The sequence below is a fragment of the Tauraco erythrolophus genome, chromosome 18 (assembly GCF_009769465.1).
Source record: "Tauraco erythrolophus isolate bTauEry1 chromosome 18, bTauEry1.pri, whole genome shotgun sequence".
NCBI lineage: Eukaryota > Metazoa > Chordata > Aves > Musophagiformes > Musophagidae > Tauraco > Tauraco erythrolophus.
Window position 1 is genome coordinate 11,814,407 of NC_141482.1, and position 20,926 is coordinate 11,835,332.

A 20,926-nucleotide genomic window follows, 5' to 3' on the forward strand; every position below is an offset into this window, starting at 1 on the left:
CTCAGCTGTACAGACAGTGAAACTAGTGGGACCCACAGGCACGGAGGTGGTGGCACTGGTGCGGTACCACCCTGGCATTCAGCAGCACTCACTGGCCCCAGAGCACCGCTCCACAGGGGACCTGTGACCCTGGCCACAACCAGAGAGGAACCTCCATCCTTCCACCATCCTCAGACTGGACTTTTGGAGTTATAGCCAAGTTTAAAGCCAAGCAAAAAGCCAAGCAAAAACAGCCCCAGCAGCTGAGATAGTTTATATAGCCATTAAAAGCATGCCCCCACCCCTCTCCCACCCCCATGAGAGGTGAAATATTAACAGCTGATGGTGAATACTGAATTCAGAGCAAGACAGGAGTGTTATTATCCTGGTAGCCACCTGATGCCAATCCTTCACCAACACATCCTACCACATCCATGCCTTTCTACCTGAAAAAAGGGCGAAGGGCCAGGAGTTTCTTCTCTCCCTGCCTCCATCACTCCCTGCCCCATTTCCAAAACATTATTCCTCCTCCATCAACTCCTTTCCCAGGTGCTCCAGGTCCCTGGGGCCACCCAGGCACCAACGGTGCCTGCAGAGCTGGGAGCTGCAGCAGGACGCTCGCTGCGTGGTGGCACCGGCACGAGATGCCACGCGCCTGCAGTCTCAGCGAGGTCCAGCCCAAACTTCCTTGCAGCTTGGCACCTGGACGGCAGCAGCTCGTCTTCTGACAACTGCATGTGATTTATTTTTGGTACACATGCACAGGGAGACTGAGAGATCCTACTCTGGGATTTTATCAGCAGTATGCAGCTATGGAAACAAACCCATTTAGACTAATATAACAAAATGCTCAAACCTGCAACAATAAAATAAAGAATGATGTATACGAGTATTTTCACAGGGGAGCACTGCAGTGAATACAGAGCGTGACCCAGCTTCTGCGAGACAGGAGAGGTCTGTGTGTCCACTCGGACAGAGCTCACTCAAACCTCTAAGAAATCAGTAGACTACGCGCTTTCATCTATTTATATATTTTACCTTGTGAATTCTGTTTTGTGCAAACCCTCCACCCTGCCCTTGGATTTTAAAGAGCTCAAGGACTGCATCTCCTCCTAAATCAGATGAGTGGCTCTCTGGTGAGGGCATCTCCCCTTCACTCTCTGCATTCATTCCCAGCCTCTCTCGGTGAGAAGCAGGAGAGCCAACACAAAACCAGCAAAAATTGCAGCACCCCTTTTTGCTCCCCATGGCAAGGATGGCAGTGCCTGATCGTGCTCCAGTGCACAGCGCTGGGCAGAGGCTGTGGCTCAGGCAAACTGATCCCCTCTCACCTCTCAGCAGGTGAGAGAGATCCACAAGTCATTTATGGAAATTCAAGAGTCTGGCATCCACACTGGAGACATCCGGGAGTTAGCAGGAAGATGGCGGAACAGTTTAAAAAACATGAAAAAACCTAGTGAAAGCTAAACCTCCCTTGGGTCGGTCTGGAGTGGTGCTCCCTGCCCAGGGTTTGTGTTTTGACCCCTCAAGGGCAGGGCTTTAGCCCAGGCAGAACAAGGATGGGCACAGGCGTCTCTCCGCGAGGGTCCTGGCTCCGCAGGCAGCACCAGGGAGGATGCGGGTGGTGGAGGTGGTGAGGTCTGGCCATACTGGCCCAGGCTGTAGTTGCAGACAACAACTCACACAACAAAGGCGAGGCAAAAAGCCACCTGATAGTCACAGCCATGTCTGGCAGACTGGGGCTTTCAGAAGCCCGTGGAGACTTTCTGGGCATGCACCGATGTCTGCAAACACAGCTTCTCGCTGGGCGCGCAATGAAGCGAGCAGCAAGATCGCTAGTGTCCCACGCCACGCTCCAAATAGTATCCATCCATTAAGATTAAAAACTCCCAAAGAGTTTGGCAAAGGAGTGAGCAACTGGAGACTGCAGGGAACAACTGTACAACAACAACAAAAAATCATATTTAATTTTCTGTTATTTATATTTTAAGAAAACCGCATGTTTTCACTTGCATCTTTGCCTCCCTCCCCGAGGCACAAACATACACGCAAAACGGGACAGGGAAGACCAGGGAAAGCAGGAAGAGCAGCACAGCTGGAACACGTCCCTGCTCACACACTTTCTTAAATCACAGGACAAGAAAATGGGTGCAAGTTTTACAACAGTCAAGCAACAGCAAACACCTTTTGCTAGAGTGAAAACGCCCCGAGCTCTGCTGCTCAGAGCATCACGACACTGGGGCTCCCTCCACCCGCCCAACTTTTCTGCTGAAATCTGTTGTTTAAGGCATTAATATAAAATAAATATAAACAAATCATTGACTGCTGCAGGACAGTTTCCCTATGGACTGGCATGAGTGTCCCAGCACCAGGGCTGTGTCAGCCCCGCACACTGGCTGCTCCCGGCCACGGGCTCCTGCAGTTCCCCTGCCTGGTGTTTACAACAGGATAACACTGCTGGTGGGATTGGTGGTGTTTTACAGCTTTTTTCCATAAGCGAGGACCATTTTGCTATGCAACCAAATTGTGCCATCAGGCTTGAAATGAAGTAACTGAAATAATTTGGTTTTGTCTTATTTTAGATTATGACTTCTACTAACAGATGCTTGATAAAAGCCTAATGAATGATTTGTAGGTATTATACACATGTTAAAGATCTGAGCATGGTTATAAACCAAGGTCATAAGCTCTATTGACTTCCCAGGATCTATAACAATTGATTAGCCATTTATTAAAATCATTTATTCACCACTTGTTAAGACTTTATTTAGTTGGTTTTTCCCCAGCAGGCTTGGGACACCACATTTGAGCACAGACGCCTTACTTTTGAGCTACTTTCATTAAACTCAATTCTAAACTGAGAGAAACAGACCCATAAACACTACAACAATGCCTTTTTAAACCAGTAAAGGCCTTTTAGCAAACAAGTTCAGCTCAAGTCCAGCAGCCTGGTTCAACAGGGCTCCCAACGCCTGGTTTTGTCTGTCCAGAACATGGGCAGCTACTGCCACACTCAACAGAAGTGCCATAACCCAAAAAGATTCAGGTTGTCAAACTACTTTCACAAAATACAGTGAAAGCTTTTTCCCCAATGTAATGGTGCTCATTAGTTTGCCAGAGTAACAGCAAACGGAAGAGTACTTGCGCTTAAAAAGACATTCGGCTTCTGAAGATGTTTCAACATTGAACAGCAGAAGAAAAAAAATCCCATCCAGGACTACCAAAGCGCAGCCAGCTACTGACAGACAAAAACCAGCCGGTTTGCACAATCAGCCTCTGAAGACACGGCCACATCCCCCTCTGCACCCCGAACAGTGGATACCTGCTGCTCTCAGGGCAAGGCAACGTACCACCCGTTTCACCAAGCAAGTAACCAGGGTGTTTACAGTACAGCAGCTGCAATCATGCAATCAGCCTTCACAATTACATCTTGGCAACTCTTTAAATACTTCACTTACCCAGTTTACCTGGAAAGGTGCGACCTAAACATTCAGTGCCTGGAGACATTTGAAAGAAAAACAGAAAGCATCCGTCAGTGATGGAGCCACCTCCGACTGGCTGCCACACACACCCCAGCTCCCCACCTGGGGACTCATTCTTGAGGAGCTCCCCCGTAGCCAACCATGGTTGACATCTGCACCCAAGCCTACCACCTCCGCAGTAGCCAGGAGCACCAAAAGCACTACAGGCTGGGGCTCCCCACTCCCAGTAACAACCCCACATGCTTCTCCCACACCAGAAGTTGCAGCACAAGATCCTGTTCCTCTCTAGCCAAGCCACTGCACGGGCTTCCCCAGGACCACTCCCCTCCAACACTCACGGCCAACTCGCCTGATGATATGCTGAAGCATTACGAAGCCTTGTGGAGTTTTTGGCATCACTCAGCCCACCCCAGAGACCCCCCCACCACGTCCAACACTGCCAGACCCCCAGCCCATGTGCTTCGAGGTGCCAGTGGGCTATCTGTCACATGCTGTCTCCTCTGCAAACTCACGTAGCTGACCCCTACGTGCTGCTGAGCCTCGGTGAAAGCTCAGGGTTCCCCGCCACCCCATCCCCAGTGGGGGGGGGAAGAGGCTGCGGGCTGCTGAAGAGGAACATCCACAGCAAAATCTTGCACAAAAGCCCAGATGCAATGCCCAGCAGATGTACTTTCAAATGAGGAGCAAAGCAGCAAAAAGTCTGGAATTGAAGACAACTCATGACTTCTCTCTCACCTGTCCCGTCGGTGAGCAGTGCATTATTATCCACAAAACTGATGGAATGAGGGCACACAGATCCCCCCTTGACCCCACCAGCACGACCTCAGTGCCCGGTGAACTGTGAGCCACCGCAGGGGACTTCACCAGAGAAGACTTTTTTATGAAGCCCATAAGGCCTGTCTGTCACTGATAATGGTTAATTGGTACTAATTAGTGCCTGCCACTGTCTGATGCCAAAGGAGTCCTACTGGCCTATAAAAGTGGCCTTTAACCTGCCAGCGAGGGCGGCTCCCAGTGCCAGACATGCTGAGTTGCGGCACCCCGTGCCCTCCTCACCGCCCGCTCCTGCTGCAGGCAGGAGAGCAGGCTGGGAGTTTCCAGGGGTTATATTAACACGTCATTCCCCCAAATAAAGCTTTAAAAAGTTACTTTCCATGCACCTGAGAGGACAGAGATAAGCAACTTTTTCACCCCAGGAAAAGATTAAGGGTCAGAGAGTCGCTGTAAATTACTGCAGCAGCTAAATAACTCGGGATCCGCGGGCTGGGAGTCGGCTCACCGACTTTAAGTCAGGTTGATTTAGAGGAAGGCGCTCAGACGTACGGCAAATCAATGCTTCGCACGCGGGAGGCGTTCAACAGCCACTGTGCACACGTGCGGCGGCGGCCGAGAGCCTCCGCACGCTCCGCACCGCCGCCGCCCCGCGGGATCGTGATGGGAGAGAAGGGGATTCTGCCGAGCCAAACACCAGTGTGTGGCGACAAGCTGTGTCCTCCTCCTCCTCCTCCTCCTCCTCCTCCACCCCAGCCAGCCTGCTGCACAGAGCCCAGAAAGGGGTGGGAAAAAAGGAGTGAAAGGCCAAAGGAAGCATGGAGGCCAAAAACGGGGTGGGAGGCTGAAGGGAAAAGCAGAGGCTGAGAAAAAGTGGAGGCCAAAAGAGGGTGGGAAGCCAGTGGAAAAATGGAGGCTGAGAAAAAGTGGAGGCTGAAAAGGGGAGGTAGGCTGAAGGAAAAAGTAGAGGCTGAGAAAAACCGGAGGTGGGAAAAGGGGTGGGAGGCCAAAATGAGGTGGGAGGCTGAAAAGGGAAAAGTGGAGGCTGAGAAAAAGTGGAGGCTGAAAAGGGGTGCAAATCCCAAAAGTGGTAGGGGGCCAAAAGAAAAACTAGAGGCTGAGAAAAGTTGAGGCCAAAAGGGGTACGAGGTTGAAAGCAGCAAGAGCCTGAAAAGAGGCAAGAGCCTGAAGGAACAGTAGAGGCTGAGGGAAAGTGGAGGCTGACAAGGAGTGGGAGACCAAGGGAAAAGTAGAAGTTGATAAAAAGTGGAGGCCCAAAAGATGTGGGACTCCAAAGGAATGTTAGAGGTTGAGACACAGAGCCTCCATGCCTGCAGCTGTCCAGATGGGGATCTGACCTCTGGTTAAACTTCCAAAAGGGCAGAAAGCAGCAGCTCTCCCACACCCCGCTCCCCGCCGGCGTTCGGCGCGGCAGCACTGCGCTCCCCAGGCGTGATGCCCTGCGCACGCGGGCATGTTGCCCCGTCGCGTTATGTCCCACCCGAGATGTTTTGGCAACAGCCTGGGATGTGTGGGAGCGGCCAGCCTGAAGCCTCTGAAGTCAGGCGGGATTTTGGGACGCTGCCTCTCGCCTCGCCCGAGCTCACCTGGTTCTCACGTGCTCACATCTGGCCTTTTGGTGCGTTTTGCCAACTTTTTAAATGCAAACGAGAAGCTGCTTAAAGTCAGTGCTATAAACTTGACCAGAGCCACCCTCAGCTCTCCTCCCTTCCTCCATATATGTGTAACTTTTTTTTTTTTAATGCAATCAGCAGCAGGGAAGAGATACAGGAGCGGCTGAGCAGTCGGCGCATATTCCCGGTGGATCAGTGCCCGGAGCCCTTCTGCAGCCACAGTCCTGCCAGACGGCTCCACACGAAGGGTGGCTCACGCTGTCTGCCTACCAGCAGCAACAAGGAACCAGTAATTATACTGGCTGGACCAACACCTGCCAGTGGTTTGTCTTACACTGTTTGTGCAACCAAAGAGGCTGCCAACAAAACAAAGATGTACTCAGTCTAAACAGGTGAAAACATGAAACAGGGAATGGAGCCGCTGCGTTTGTCCCACAACACCTGCATGCAACACATGCTGGAAAAGGATTTTTGGTTTAGTCTGCAAGAAGGCTCCAAAAGCAGGTAAAAGCACTGCATGCACTGAAAAGTCAAGGCTTTGCTGCAGGAGGAGGGAAGAGGACTGCCCATCCGCAGAGCCTAGCTCCTGGATCCGGCCTCGCGCTGTGCTGCAGGGTTCACGGATGCTCTTTGCTGGGTTGCAACGCCAGCACCAAAAAAAGCCTGGCTTGCTGGCAGCACGGCTAGAAGAGTCCTGCTGAACCAGGCATCCTGCGCAGGATGGGGCAGCTCTTGCCCGCTCAGGGCTGCCCACAGATCAGAGCTGCTCCCAAAAAAGCACTGAGTCAGTTTAGAGCAGAAGTGCCCATTCCCACGCCAGAGTCCGCACGGGCAGGGGACTGGAACCCTGCATGGTGCTTCTTATTCATGGAGTTGGAACTTGGCAGCAAGGTGGGAAGCGGAGAGCAAATATCCCAAAGGACCAAGGGCAAAGACCCAAAAGCAGCACTCAGGCCAGCCTCAGCCTTCACTGCCTTTCTGCAAGGCATGAAAGCCAGGATCAGCTCCTAACTGCACCAAGTCACACCCAAGATACACTCCCCCATCAGCAGATGGGATTTATTGTAGATGATTCGCCCTGGAATAAAAACATCAGCCCCACCTCTCAGAGCATATTTACTGAAAGCTACTAAACATTAAACAGAGGCAAAAAGTGTATCCCAGCAACATCTGGAATTTATCCCTTCCTTATGCAAAAAAAAAAAAAAAAATCACGCCCTATTCTTTTTGAGAAAGAAAAGTGATTATATAGAATTATAATGCTGGAAGAAGATAGAGAAGAGCAGAGATTTTTCTTTGAAACACTGTTTAGACAAATAAAAAGAGATAGTTTCAAAGAAGAAACAAATCTTATCTCAGCTTTTTCTGCCCTGTCACCAGGATTCCCTCCCATGTGTTGGCTAAGACACTCTTAGGAGAGCAACAGAGTTTTTTCATCCTTGCAAGACCTTTAGTAAGCTAAAAGGAAAACTAGCTCAAAGTCCTAAACTGGTTGAAGATATATTAAATAAAAATAATTATTCTTCCAATTCCTGGCAACAAGATTCAGAGAAGCCTCATTTTCTAAGGAGAAAACCTACTTGGGTGCCAGCCTTCCAAAAGAGGATGGGTCAGTCTTTTCCCAAGAGAGGCTATGCTCTGTCTCTCCAGACAGAAGAACGGAAAGGCTTTAAATATAGAAACGGGAAAGACCATCTGGATTAATATGAGGATGCAAGGCCAAAACACGATATCCTCCACTTCCTCAGGCTCCCAATACCAGAACAACTGGGTAACAGCCCCACAGCATTCCCTGGCCCCAGCCACGACCTGGGAAGCCTCAGTTCAGAGGGAAACCCTCCCCAGCCTTCCCCAAGGGGGGAACCAAAGCAGTCACTCTCGCGCCAAGCCCACAGAAGTGCCTCCAGCTACAAAATTACACAACTTGAACTAACTGCATTGATCAGGCTGGAAAACAAAGCTGCAGTTCTTGGCACGTGCACAGTTAGAGGGTACAGCTGCAAGAGTTTTGCGTTTTCCACCTGCGAGTAGCTACAGCCATAGTAAGAGACACTCCTTCCCCTGCCCAGCCCCAGCGCCGGGTGGCCAAGTGCTGCAGGGAGAGACCGAAGGGCAAACGCAGGCGAGGGGAAACCACAGCTCCAGCCACCTTTCAGATAAAGCAGAGCCTCAGCAAGCAAGAGGTAGGTCCGATTTTGCAAACAAGGGCAAAGCTATCCCTAGAACCAGCCCCATTACTCGAGCTCCTCAACCCCTATCTTCTCGGCTGCACGGGGACCTGACACAGGATTTCCATCAGGACATTAAACTCAGAAGCCGTAAAATCACTGTGCAAAAAACCAATTATACCTATTTTCGTAACAGCCAATTTAAGCTTGTATTTAGGTCCCCTCACATACCCCTAACGTTACATAAATCATTTCTTCCACTTGAAATGTAGCTTTCTAAAGGCCATTTTGCTTAATTTAATAGATGCTTAACGTGGATCTGCAAATCTCTAGAAGCGTAACCAAGGAAGACACACGCCTGCAAGATACAGCACAATCCCTTCCCGAGCAAGCAGAAAGAACAAGAGGGGATGAAAAGCATCTCCAAACCCATGAACCTGCTGTGACTGGAGTGCACTTGTGGTCTGAAGAGCAGCAAAACTCCACAATCAAGTCAAAAGAGAAATTCCCGAACATCTGCACGTGGCTGTTAACCCGCTCGAGACCAGCTGTCACCCTGCGGGCTGCACGGCAGGACGGATCCTTCCCTCGCCACAGAACCAAACGAGCTGAGCTGAGCCCACTCAGGCACGCTTCCCTGATTTGAAAGAGCTACTTTCTCAATTTGAATTAAATAAACGCAGTCATCTTTTTTCTTTCCTTTTTTTTTTTTAAAAAAAAAAAGGCTGCACTAATAAAAAGCTCTTAGTGAATCTATTAAATTGAGTCTGTCCATTATGTTTATTGTTCCTTACAATTCAGGCCTGGATGGCAAGTCAATGGATGTTGAGAAGTATTTATCAAGAAAACCCATGAGAATGATGAGGATTAAAAGCTATCAGCAAGACCGAATACATTTGTAACCCCATAGTTTGCTCTACGCCTCGCTGGGAGCACGCAGAACGCCTGTCAGAGACCTCTGCCCCCCCTCCCTTTTTCTTGAGCCCATCCCTGGCATATCAGTCGGCAGGACAGCCATCACCTGCATTGACAGCAAAAGCTGAAAAAGGTGCGATTTGTGTATACTGCTATGAATAAGTCACACTAGAGAAATATAAAACATTGTATTACACATCAGTGACCGTCATCATTAAGTGTTACACACCTTGCGCGTGTGTGTCTGAGCACGCTGGAGAGGGAGATAATGAACTTAAAAATGTCTCATTACAGTAATATAACGATAAAGCGAGATTCCTGTTTATTATATGGGAAATTATTGCAATTTAAGATAATTTTACTCTGAATCGTGTGAAGCAAGTGTCCATAAGCCATGTTGTTCCTTAAGTGTCCTAAAGGCAGCATCTAACAGGCCAAGGTACTTTCAAAGCTCAGTGCTAAAGGCCCTAATCTGCATATGCTGTTCTAAACCATTGAAGTCAAGAGATCACCCTTGGTAAGGTGGAATAAAGGTGGAAAGAATGAAAAAAAACACGGAAAAAGCAGGACCTGCTCCTCCAGGAAAGCAGCCAAGATACCCACCCTCAGCGAAGCTGAGCCCTTGCAGCCCAGGCCAGCGCCAGGGACACCGATGCTCTCCGACTCAAGGAATCCAGTCTCATTGCACCGATACTTGTGAAGAGCACAAGGAAACCCAGCCTGGTTTCAAGTCTGGAGCGTGCACCAAGAACAAGCCTGACCTGGGTCATTCAAGCTGCTGAGCTGTGGGTTTCACCCCCGTGGCTCTAACAGTCAGCTGGTACCCTCAGCACCGTGGGAAACAGCACCGGAGGATGCAGGAGGCTCAGGGCACAGCTTTACTTTGGAAAGGATTTTTTGGTTTTTATTAGAAATAACAATATTAATCATAATATTAAACAGAAATCACTAACGGGAACAATTTCCAAGCTCACTCAGCACGGAGCTCAACCTGCAGCAGTCCTGCCGGCAAGCGGCCGCAGCAGGCAGCTTCCCTGGGACTTGTCCTCGGCAGCCAAAGCCACGGGTGCGTCGCACATGGATGGAGGAGGCAGCGAGCAGATTCAGGAGGACGGTTGTAGGGACTCGGGCTTGGAAATGTTAGTCTTAATGCTCAGCAGTTAGATGTCTTTTGGGAATTCATCCAAATGGCACTGCTTCCTTCCTACTTGCCCTGCAGGTAAATCTAGCATGTGGCTTACACAATCTGTTGACTTAAATAAAGCAAAGGCAGAAGAAGAAAGCTGTTCAGACATCAGGAGAGGCTCATCAGTCCTTTGGGCAAAAGTCTGGGTCACTTCCCCCTCTACAGCGTACTCGGTGGGTTGGCCAGGGCCCCGTCTCCCTCTGCGAGGGCACACGCAGCGAGGGTGCAGCAGGAATGGTTCAAAACATCAGTAAAAGGACAACAAAGACATGTTGCCAATTTTTTCTACATTTTTGGCCAGCACCAATGCTTAAATTCAATTTACAGAAATTTGACTCCATGAGCTCTGTGCTCCAGTCAAGTCCTTTGAAATCGAACACAACCAAGCAGTGACCGCACGAGTCTCTCGGGGCTTGGGAAGATGGGGCCACAGCCGCTTCCAAACCCCATGACGCTGGTCCACCTGTGCCTCCAGCTCACCTCCGGAGCAACACTCATCCATTGTGTGGACGTGGGATGTTTCTAAAGGACTGTGAGACCACCACGTGCTCTGCAAATGCAAGATCTTGTCGGATACACGTGTGTCAGGTGCAAAGCCCAGCTGCAGTGTGCACGACTGAAGAGCTGGCAGGCACTGGCAGTAATCGGTCCAGAGGAAGCTCGCCAGCTGCCCTCATCCCATATACCCCAGGAGTGCTTCTTGCCCTTGCTGTTTTCTATCATTAGTCTCAAACTCTCTCCTTCTCACCATCGACTCAGGCACCCAAGTGCCAGCCCTGGGGCCCAGCTCCTCCGCCCGCGAGCACAGCAGGAGCAAACTGCCTCCCCCAAAGCAAAAGACTAAAATCTGAACAGAGCAATTCTGACGCAGCTGCAGTCAGGGCTGGTCTGTTATCAGCATTACAAAGGGGAAAAATAATAGTGAAATGGGACGGAAGCAGAGGAAGGCTACCTCATAAGATGCAGGTCGTCTTCCCTCTGAGATTCTAAAGCACTGAAGATGCATTTGGAAGGAAAACCAACTTACCAGACCACCACTGTCTCCACTAAGATGTTGCACAGCCATTCTGTTTGGTGTGCAAATGAGAAACACTACCACTGATCATCAATGGCAGGTTAATTAAGTATTAGGCCAAATTCTGCATGTAAAGCATATAATGACTGAGGTTTGCAACAGCAAAGAGCTGGACTTTGCCACTACAAACACTCATAGTGCAACTTAACGTTTAAATCTCAAGGAAGGCAGAAGAGACTATCACAGCAGTTAGGATGGCGAGCTCCTTAGGAGGCAAATTAGACACTCAATCCATCTCTCATATCAGACCTATGTTAACGTTTAAATAGGACCTACTGTCATGATCTTCAGCAATGAGCAGATGTGGTTTTGAGTAATGGTTAGTGTTACTTAACCGGTTATATTCACTAATGTAATTGACACCTATTCCATCATCCTTAATACACCCACTTCTTTCTCCGATACCATAAATAGATTAGAAAAGTTTCTGCAGATGGCCATGACCCCATTTGTTTGTGCACTTAGCCATGTATGAATCACTCTTGGCTTGTAGCAGCACTCTGGAATTACTGAAAGATAACTAGTCGGCACAGACATCAATAAATGAATCATGCTTTCCACAAGACCAAACCTTTGGGCTTTTACAGACTCCAGTTACAAAGTAAGAAGAAAAGAACAAAGAAATTACTCAGTTTATTTGCACAAAGTCATGCAGAGTTGATTCATAGTTTTACAGAATTATTACTGACAACCATTTGTAGGGGGTTAGAGTAACAAGCCCGCTACTTAACATATTGGACAGAATGAAGAGACGGAAAAAAATCCCAAAACCACGTCCTGCACATATTCTTGAAAAGTAGTATTGATTTTTGTGCAAGTACCTCTTTTCATTCTTGGTATGCTCCGAGCCTGGGGGTTCATCAGCTTTCATTCTCCAAGGCTAAATTCTGCTTTGCTGGGTTGTGCTTGGGCCAAGTTTGCAAATGTGGGAAATCCTGTTGCACCTGCTGAAGTGCACACACCTCACCCCAGCAAACCATCACAGGCACCATTCCTCAGCACCGCGGGCATGTGCAGGGTCTCACGAACGGGTTAGAGAAGTGCCACATGCAAAGGCACTTGCCTTTCTAAACGCACATTTTCGAATGTATACTGCAAGTCAAAAATTAGCCACTCTGAGGCATTTTATAAAAGATACGTGCGAGACTGAATACACTGAACACAAACGTGCAGACCATTTGAAGGCGCTGCGGCCATCCACCAACACCCACAACTTGTGAAGCAAGTTTCAAAAGATGTGTAAGGTATCTTTACGTGATGCCACAGTCTGTGACAACACTAACACCACGAATGGGAAAATCCACACCCTCTTCTAGAGGGAGCATAAGCCTAGTCTTGTATCAACAAGAAATTTCAAGTCTGACTACTTGGAGAGAAGAAGGGATACTGTATCCATTATGCCCTTACCAATGTTACCTTGCTGCATGCAGTGAAAGTTAAGCTAAACAAATCTCAAGGTGATGGTGGGCTTGATGTCAACCTGAGCCTGCGATACGCACCAGTGCACTGGTTGTAGCATCCCTGAGCGTGACGGCTGAATCCACAAGTCTCAGGGCCACACAGCCTCACGTGCTCTGAATCAGCATCCCGTACCACAGATGGAGAATAACAACGATAACGTCCAACTGAACAAAGTCACTGACAGATTGGAAAAGGATGTAAGTTACATGTATACACAACGTTATTTGGCTAAGGCCTTCCAGTGATGCTACCCTTTACGTGTAAGACCCAACTTCACGGGTTAATAGAGCTTGCAAATGAAATGTGTGCCCTCTTCTACATATAACCAGCTGAACTTGGTCCACAAGCAGAGAGCTGCCAGCCTGGTACAGCTCAGAGTCACAGCTCAGGAGAGGCCAAAAACAGCAGCAAAAGAGCTACTACACAGCTCCAAAGTAATTTGGGAAAATATGCTTATTTGTCTCTCATCCTTAAGACTACTGACATCCCAACAGAGGTATAAACCTTACCCTGAACTGGCTAGAAGAAAAGATGCTATGCAAGATTTAGATGAAAACCTTAATAAACGTTCACAATTCCTACCCTCTCTCCTACTCTATCCATACTACATAAATTAACGCAACAAGCTCTCTTGTAGGCGACAACAACCTTCTAACTCCAAAGACAGTTTATCTGAGGATGTGCTGTAGCTAGAAAGAGAAGAAAAAGGTTCCCAATAAAACCACTATAGTAGCACTAGTTTGTCTTTGCGAAGCTTCTGATTCCCTAGAACCAAGGTCTTCAGGTGCAACACAAGACTTAAAGGATGCATGTGCTAAATAGTAACATGTCCTTTGGAAGGAAAAAAAGCTATATCAGGAACCTGCAATATTAGGTGGATACTAGATAAAGAGGGTACCATATATCGCAGCAGAAATGCTAATGCAAGCTTAGGTTTCACGCTGGAGATATTTCAAAAGATTTACAAAGCTTTGATAATATTTAACATCTCTACTAATTTCCTTTTTGCTGTAATCATAAATTTACCATAGTAGCCAAAAGATCTGGGATGAACTACAAGTTCTAGCTGGCTCTGAAGCCAACAAGAATAATGTGTGCTGTTACTATTTTCTCTCAAAACATACCTCTGCAAAACTGACTTAAAACGAGAAAAGAAATTGTGAAACTGTCATTACAAAGCAGCATTTAAAATGTAGATCAAAGTGCTGCCTTAGAAGCTGTATTCCTTGCCAGTCAAAGCTCTCTTTACTCTCAATAGCTCCCCAAATCCTCTGATTTGGATGATAAACTCCTACAGCTGAAATTTATCTGCTTTAAAAAAAAAAACAACAAACAACACCAAACCCCAACAAAAACCCCCAAATCCCGCAATTCTGTTCTTTGGTTACCAACTACTTTATTAACCAGTTCATTTTTAACTCCTTTCTCATACTACTAAATCAACTTTCACAAATGTGTTTATGCTGTGTACACACACAGACCCTACTGCCATATTTTTCCAAGTATTGAAAACTCATCAGCTCTCCTACGTGCACAGGTGTATGGCCTCATCCTGCACGCACTGAAGTGCTGACAGCTCCGTAGTTTATTCCTGCCACGGCAGCACCGTGCTTAACACCAGTGCTGCTCTTACACCGCTCCACTACCCCCCGCGCTCGCCCATCACTCCTCGAGGCGCTCCAAGGCCACTATTGCATCCCGTGCAGCAATGCAGCAGCCCACACGATCAGCCCTCAAAGGTGGAGACGAAGGGTCAGATCCTGCTCGCATGGAGAGGGATCCTTGCGCCAAAATCCTCCCTGTTCCTCTCCAGCGCTGGAGTCGGCCACGCTGCTCGCAGCCAGGGCAGGTCTCTGATGTGTTTCCTCACCCGGTGTCTGCCCAAGTGACCTACCTTCTGCCACCCAAAATAATTATAAAATAATCACCCAGCAATTTAGCTACACAGACGGGAAGAACACTGCATAAAACATCCCCATTGACATTAATGATTCCTTTGCTTTATGGACATCTGGGAGTGCATTCATGGTGTCAACCAAGTTTCCACTTAATTGCAGCAAAGTGGCCCTTGTACCTCTCTCCTCGCAAGCTTTCCAGCCAGACTTTATTACTTTTGATGAAACACACCAAAAACAGATGCATCATCTATGGAAGAACTTGTGCCATTTGTCTTATCGGATCCCTCACCACGCACAGGATCTCCTTCCAGGAAGCAAACTGGTAGTCAGTTCTCACATGAAACGCCATTGCAAATAAATGACCTTTTTTAGCTAATTAGGGTTACCAAATTCTGACGGTTGCTATTACCTGAAACACGACCAACAGACATGACTGTACAATGAGTTACTCAGAAAAGAAGCCGGATCGTAATTACTGTCTATTAGTGACACCGTGTATTTCGGTACTTCCCTTGGAAAGGTCTCCTCACGTCTATCCATTTGTAATTTAGGTTTACAAATTCATTCTAAAATTGGATTTATTTACCCACCAACTCTCAGCCTGGGAAATCCAAAAATATTAGTATATTTCGTGAGCAACAGCAAATAAAAATACCTAAAACATACATTTGTAGATACTCTTCTCTCAATCTGCAAAGCAGGCAGCAGTAATTCGGCTAATTCAATATCCTGAAAATTTAGAGAGGATGCCAGACTCTACCTTGGGAATTCCTGGCTTTAAGGAAAGGAATATGGTTGCTGTTTCCCACACACCCTTCAGTGCCGGTCTTCTCACAACCAAGGTCTGAAAGCACACTACTAAATAACATGAAAGCATCCAAAGGCTTATTCAGGGGACAGGGACACCTTCATGGCACAGCGTAACAGGACTTACTGTGTCAAGCACCCTCCTCAAATATACCCTGATACTGACTGAAACGGAAGAATTAGCCATGTCATGTCTCCACTTTGCATTATATATGATCATCTCCGATTATACAGGATCACCTCTGGTGCCATGTGTGCCTCGTTGGTACCGCTGTGCAGCACAATGCAATCCAGGTATTCACCCAGTGGAAAAAACCCAAAGTTTGACTATTTTCCTCCCATTTCCTCCTCTGTATCTTTTCATTCTCCAATTCAACACCGATTATAAAATGCTAAGATGAAAATCACTGCCTGAGGGCACAAAATAAACTGTAATTTTAAGACCTCTGTGCTGTCCAGACTCAGGGAATTAGGACTTTCCCTGCTGCCCTTGGTACCAGAGGTGGGACCGGCAGAGGTGGGACCAGCAGAGCTGGAACCACAAACCATCAGGGTCCCTGGGGATGGCAAAGGGCACCCACACAGACAGTCCTGAGGCCTCTCTGTAAGCAAAAGTCATCCCTGCTCTACTACTCCTGGGTCGTACCTTGAGACACTGATCTCAGCAAAAAGCTGCTTGTCACGGAGACATGGCCAGTGCCAGACACAGGGACCTCCCTGGTTTGGCTGAAGTCAAACTGAGATGCCACAAACCGAACACACCCTGTGCCAATGCTCTCTACCTTGCTACAACACTGGTAGTAGCTCTGGCTTCCCTCCGTGTCCCTACTTCCTGGAGGAATACTTGGGGGGGGAATAAAGAAGTATGTGGTTATTATCCACTCTGCCCTGGCAGAAGCCGTAACTGCCGTTGACACAGTGTCAGGAAAGAAACGTATTGCCAAAAAAGCCGCCTGAAGTGGAAAGGAGACATGATCCCTGGTTGAGCCATCTGCGTTTGGTTTGTTATTAAACCAAAGAATGTGAAAACCTAGAAGTCCTCACTTGGACAGAAACCCGCTCTCACGGTTCGCTCGCTCCAGCCCAGCACCGGCCGGCCACACTGCTCTGAAACCAGCGTCAGAGCGCTGCTGCCAGCGAGGGGAACGGCCTCAGCTCCTCAGGGAGATGTAACGACATCTCTTAAACTCCCCAACACTTCGGCTAACGTCACTGCTCGAGGAAAGCCTCTGCCGAGGGAGAGATCTGCCCTCACACCCCACGGCTGAAGTCATTCTCTCACAGGGATGCCCGGGTGCCCCGCAGAGGCAGGATCCCCATCCTTGGCACCCAAACCCATTGGGAGAAGTCCCCGCAGGGTGTGAAGCAGTCCCAGTGCCGCGGTGCTGGATGGAGCAGGCAGGCGATGGCGATTCACACCAACCCGGCCGGCGGCAGGAGCCGACTGAGCTGCTCCGGGCCAGCGAGCGCGGAGGGCAGCGGGGAGGCAGGCACGCAGCCTCGCTCCACTCCCTGCGCCAAATAATTAGTTATTTACAGGCTCTTCCGCCACGACAATCACCCCTGACCTCTTTCACCCAGCCGAAGCGATTAGAGACCACTGCCGCAGACGTCTGGCTGCTTAATGCCGCTCGGCATATTGGCACTACAGCCCCGGCGGCGGGCGAGACTCTGCGCCCCCGCCCCCAAAAAGCCCTTTTCTAATCCTAATCTGGGAGCGCCACACACAGAAACCAGCTGCTTCCTCCACCGCAGCGCCGCAGCCTGCCATACGGAATAAAGCCTGCAAAGAAATATTTTTGGGGATCAGTTGTAGAGTTAACCTAATTAGACAGTTAAATTAAAAGAGTTTACAGTTATGCCACTTTCCCAAAGCATTCCTGCATGGCAACTTTTGGCTAGAAAATTAAATAGCATCTGGTGGTAGCTGCTCTGAGGTTGCCTCAAAGTCGTATTAGAAAGATAAATGAAATCAAGTGCTTGGGGAGGGGGAAAAGCTGTAAACTGAATTTATCTCAGGAAGCTCAACTCCGTCCTTTCCACTGAACCCAGGTGGAGGAAGTGATCAGGTAACAGCCCTTGCACTGCAACCAAAGCCCTCCCGTCGCACAGAGGTGAGCTAATGCTGCCTGCATTGGCAGGAAATAAATAAATAACACTGGCGATAAAAGAAACCAATCTGAAACCAAAATAAGGACGGGCAGCATTAAGGGAGCTCGATCCAAGGCTCCTGGGTGCTAACAGGAACTCAGCACCTGAGTGTGAGGACCCCAGAGCCGAGTGGCTGACACAGGGGGACGGGCGCAGTGCTGGCAGGGGACAACCCAGGGAAGCCCAACGAGACCTCGGGAGCCGTACGGCATCAGGCACGAGGCTCCCGCAACACCCGTCCAAATTCAGGCAAGGTGTCCTGCAGTGTACCCACTGTCCCCCGCTTCTCACACACACACACACACACACCCCTCCACAACTGTCACCTGCCTCCCACCGAGCTGTTCATACACTGAAAAAACAGGGGAAAAAAAAATATGCTATTTCTAAAAATTCAAGGAATTAAATTAAAAGCCTGAGTTGTTCCAACAAAACCTCATGCCAAGAGTTAGACTGGAAGAGAGGCTTTTTCTTCAAAAGACATTGAAGACATTACACATTTTAATTCACAACTTTTATCATAACCATGAGCCTTGATCAGACACAAAGTCTCTCATCCTTGTAATTCTGTGGGACACAGTTTATGTTCGCTAACAGCCTGACACAAAAAAGAACTGTATCTTCATTATTTATGCACTGCTATTGGTATGCACATCTAGCCCGGCCTGTTAAAGTCAGGAAAGAATAATGGTCTATTCAGTACCAGTAGTGTTAATAAAATCAGGCAAATCCAGCTTAGTTTTGTCTGAACACGAATGAGATTAAATCAAGATTAAATGTGCATACAGTACAAAGGGTATGGTTTATGCTAAAATTCAGAACGAATACATTTTAGTGCCCAGTATACAAACGCCTACAGATCTTCTCCAGGACTCAGACACCTGAATTAAACAACAATGAAACTGGAGAAGGTGAAGGCAGATGACACTGGACAAAAGCCATCCGAAATACCAAGGGACAGATGCTGGCTCAAAAATACTGCTCCGCAACCCCGCTGGAGGTAACGGGGCAAATCCTGTGCTCGCAGAGACAGGCACAGCTCAGCTGACTTTCCCCTACGCACACCGGGCGCGAGCCTGCCCCATCGCAGTGCCAGGAATATATGCAAAACCAAGACTCTTTCCCAAGTTTTCATTTTGGGCCATTTTGCATTAGTCTGCGTAGGGTTTAGATTTCACAGCACAGAAAAAGGTGTTAAGCGGGGTACAATCTCGACAACCTACCCAGCCTGGGATGCCTCGAAATCCCCCCCTTTACAGAAAATACCATTCGCTTTAAATTGCCAGAGAAACCAACTCGGTTCTCTTTCCTCAGCAATAATATTCTTTCTCTCTCACCTCCATGCACTTCATTTCCAAGAGGGACAGAGCAAACAAAAAAAGTAGTGGATATTTAGGTCAGGCACCGTACTGCCTGCTACTCAGCGAGGGCTGAAAAATATTAATAAGAAAAGGCAAATAGCCCTTGCAACAAAAAGCCCCCAAGGGCTGGAGGCGGGGGGGAACAGGTTTCCCAAATATAAGTCCTGCTCGGGTCTCCGGACCGCAGTGCTCCCCCCCTCACTAACGAGAGGAAGGTGATTTCCACCGGGGCCAGTGAAGACCCCCGGGAGGAGGCTCGGGGCCGGGGCCCCCCAGCATCACCCCCTCGGCAGAGGGAAAGGCGCGGGGCAGACGCGCGGGGCACGGGCGGCTGCAACAGCCGGAGCATCGCCGGGGCCGCGCCGCGGGGGAACGCGGCAGTGATGGAGCCGAGACGGGGAAGAGCTGAGATTTCGCACACCGATGCCGGGTGGGCGAGGGGGCACCACAGGCAGCCCGGGGAGGCTGCTCCCGGGGCCGCTCCGCCAGCCCGTCCCGCCGGGACGCGCCCGCCCCCGGCCCGCCGCCCGGTGCCGCGCACTGTCACGCCGTGTCACACACTCGCTCGCGCCGTGTCACACTCGCACGAGACACCCCAACAGCAACACACCAGAGAGCAGAGCTCGCACGGAGACGGGGAAAAAAAAAAAAAAAAAAAATCCCTCGGACAAACCGCATCGCAGCGAAGGGTCCCGGCGCCGCCGGGAGCCCCCGCGGAAACTTCCCTGCCCGCGGCGGGGGCGCGGGGCGCCGCGGAGCGCCAGAGCCGCCGCGCAACTCGCTCCCTCTCGCACCCGCGCCCGGGGAAGCCGGGGCCGGCCCCGCGGCACCAGCAGGACAAGTACTTACTGATCTCCATGCTCTGGAACAAAGACCTTTTGCAGTTGCATGTGCAGGACACATTGGGCTGAATAGCTACGGCCGTGCTGTTCAGACCCATTAAGTTATACATTTAAAAAAAAAAAAAAGAAAAAAAAAAAAAAAAAAAGAAGGCGACGGCGACACAAAGAACTTCACGGCCGCCGAGCGCTCTCCGGGCAGCACCACATAAAGCCGGGGCTCCTCCTCGGCGCGGGGGGGCGGGGGGAGGGAAATGCAGCTGCGATCAAAAATTGGAAATAAAAAACCCAGCCCGGCACGGCGCGGCACAGCGCCCCCCGCAGCGGCTCGGCTCGGCACGGCTCGGCGGCTGCTCCGCGCCCGCTCCGGCCCGGGAAGCGGCTGGGCTGGGCTGGGCCCGGCCGCGGCAGCCCCGCACTTTTGTGGGGCGCGGCGGAGCGGCGCGGCGCGGCGCGGTGGGAGCGCGGTGGGAGCGCGGCCCGCCCGCTCCCCGCTCCCGCTCCGCTCCCGCCCCCCGCGCTCATTCACGGCCACGGGGACGCGGCCGCGCGCCGCCGCCAGCCGCGGGCGGGCTCCGTGACGTCAGCGCCAGACGGGGACTGCCCTTTCCCCCGCGCCGCCGCCGCGGGCGGACGGGGGGGGCGGACGGGGGGGGGGGGGGGGCGGAGGCGGGCGCGCGCGCTCCGGGCTGCCCCGCGCGGGCTCGGCGGGCCGCGGCGGGTCCCCCCGCGACAAGGGCGGCCTTTGTGTGGGGGCAGCCGGTGGCGGTGGCCGGCGGGGGGGCAGCAGCGCCGAGTGGGCGCTCAAACAAAATGACGGCAGGTAACGGTCGCGCCGCGCCCGCGGGGGCCGGCGGCAGATCCCGGGGAGGGGCGGGGGTCTCGCCCGCCCGACTCGCACCCGGATTGTGCTTTTACCGTTGCGGCGCCGTTGCGAGGCGGGCGCTGCGGCACCCACCGCTCCTGTCCTCCGCCGGCCGCGGTGGGACCTTGCGGTGCTTTTGCAAACCAGCCCCAAAAGCAGCTGGATTTGGCCACAGCGCGCCGGGCTCGGGCTCACAACGCCCACCCAAGCCACAACGCCCGACCGCCGGGACCCCCTTCGGCCCCGGCCGCAGCACGGCCCCTGGGCACCACAGCACAACATCCCCTCAGCTTTTGGCTTTCTGCGCACTGACAGTTCCCAAATGCGGCATTTC

The 20,926-nt window shown here is 50.5% G+C and overlaps 1 protein-coding gene across 2 annotated transcripts in view; it reads right to left on the reverse strand.

Moving 5' to 3' along the window:
- Nucleotides 1-19,840, reverse strand: part of PMEPA1 (prostate transmembrane protein, androgen induced 1) — a 46,293-nt gene extending 26,453 nt beyond the window's left edge. The window contains exons 1-2 of one of the 2 annotated variants that reach the window (XM_086622987.1): nucleotides 19,738-19,840; nucleotides 3,438-3,476 (exon numbers count right to left, since the gene is read on the reverse strand). In XM_086622987.1, the coding sequence (XP_086479113.1) occupies nucleotides 3,438-3,476; nucleotides 19,738-19,840 (142 nt within the window). The remainder of the gene's footprint in view (nucleotides 1-3,437; nucleotides 3,477-19,737) is intronic. The other variant, XM_086622988.1, reaches the window with a different exon arrangement.
- Between the last annotated feature and the right edge of the window lie 1,086 nt (nucleotides 19,841-20,926).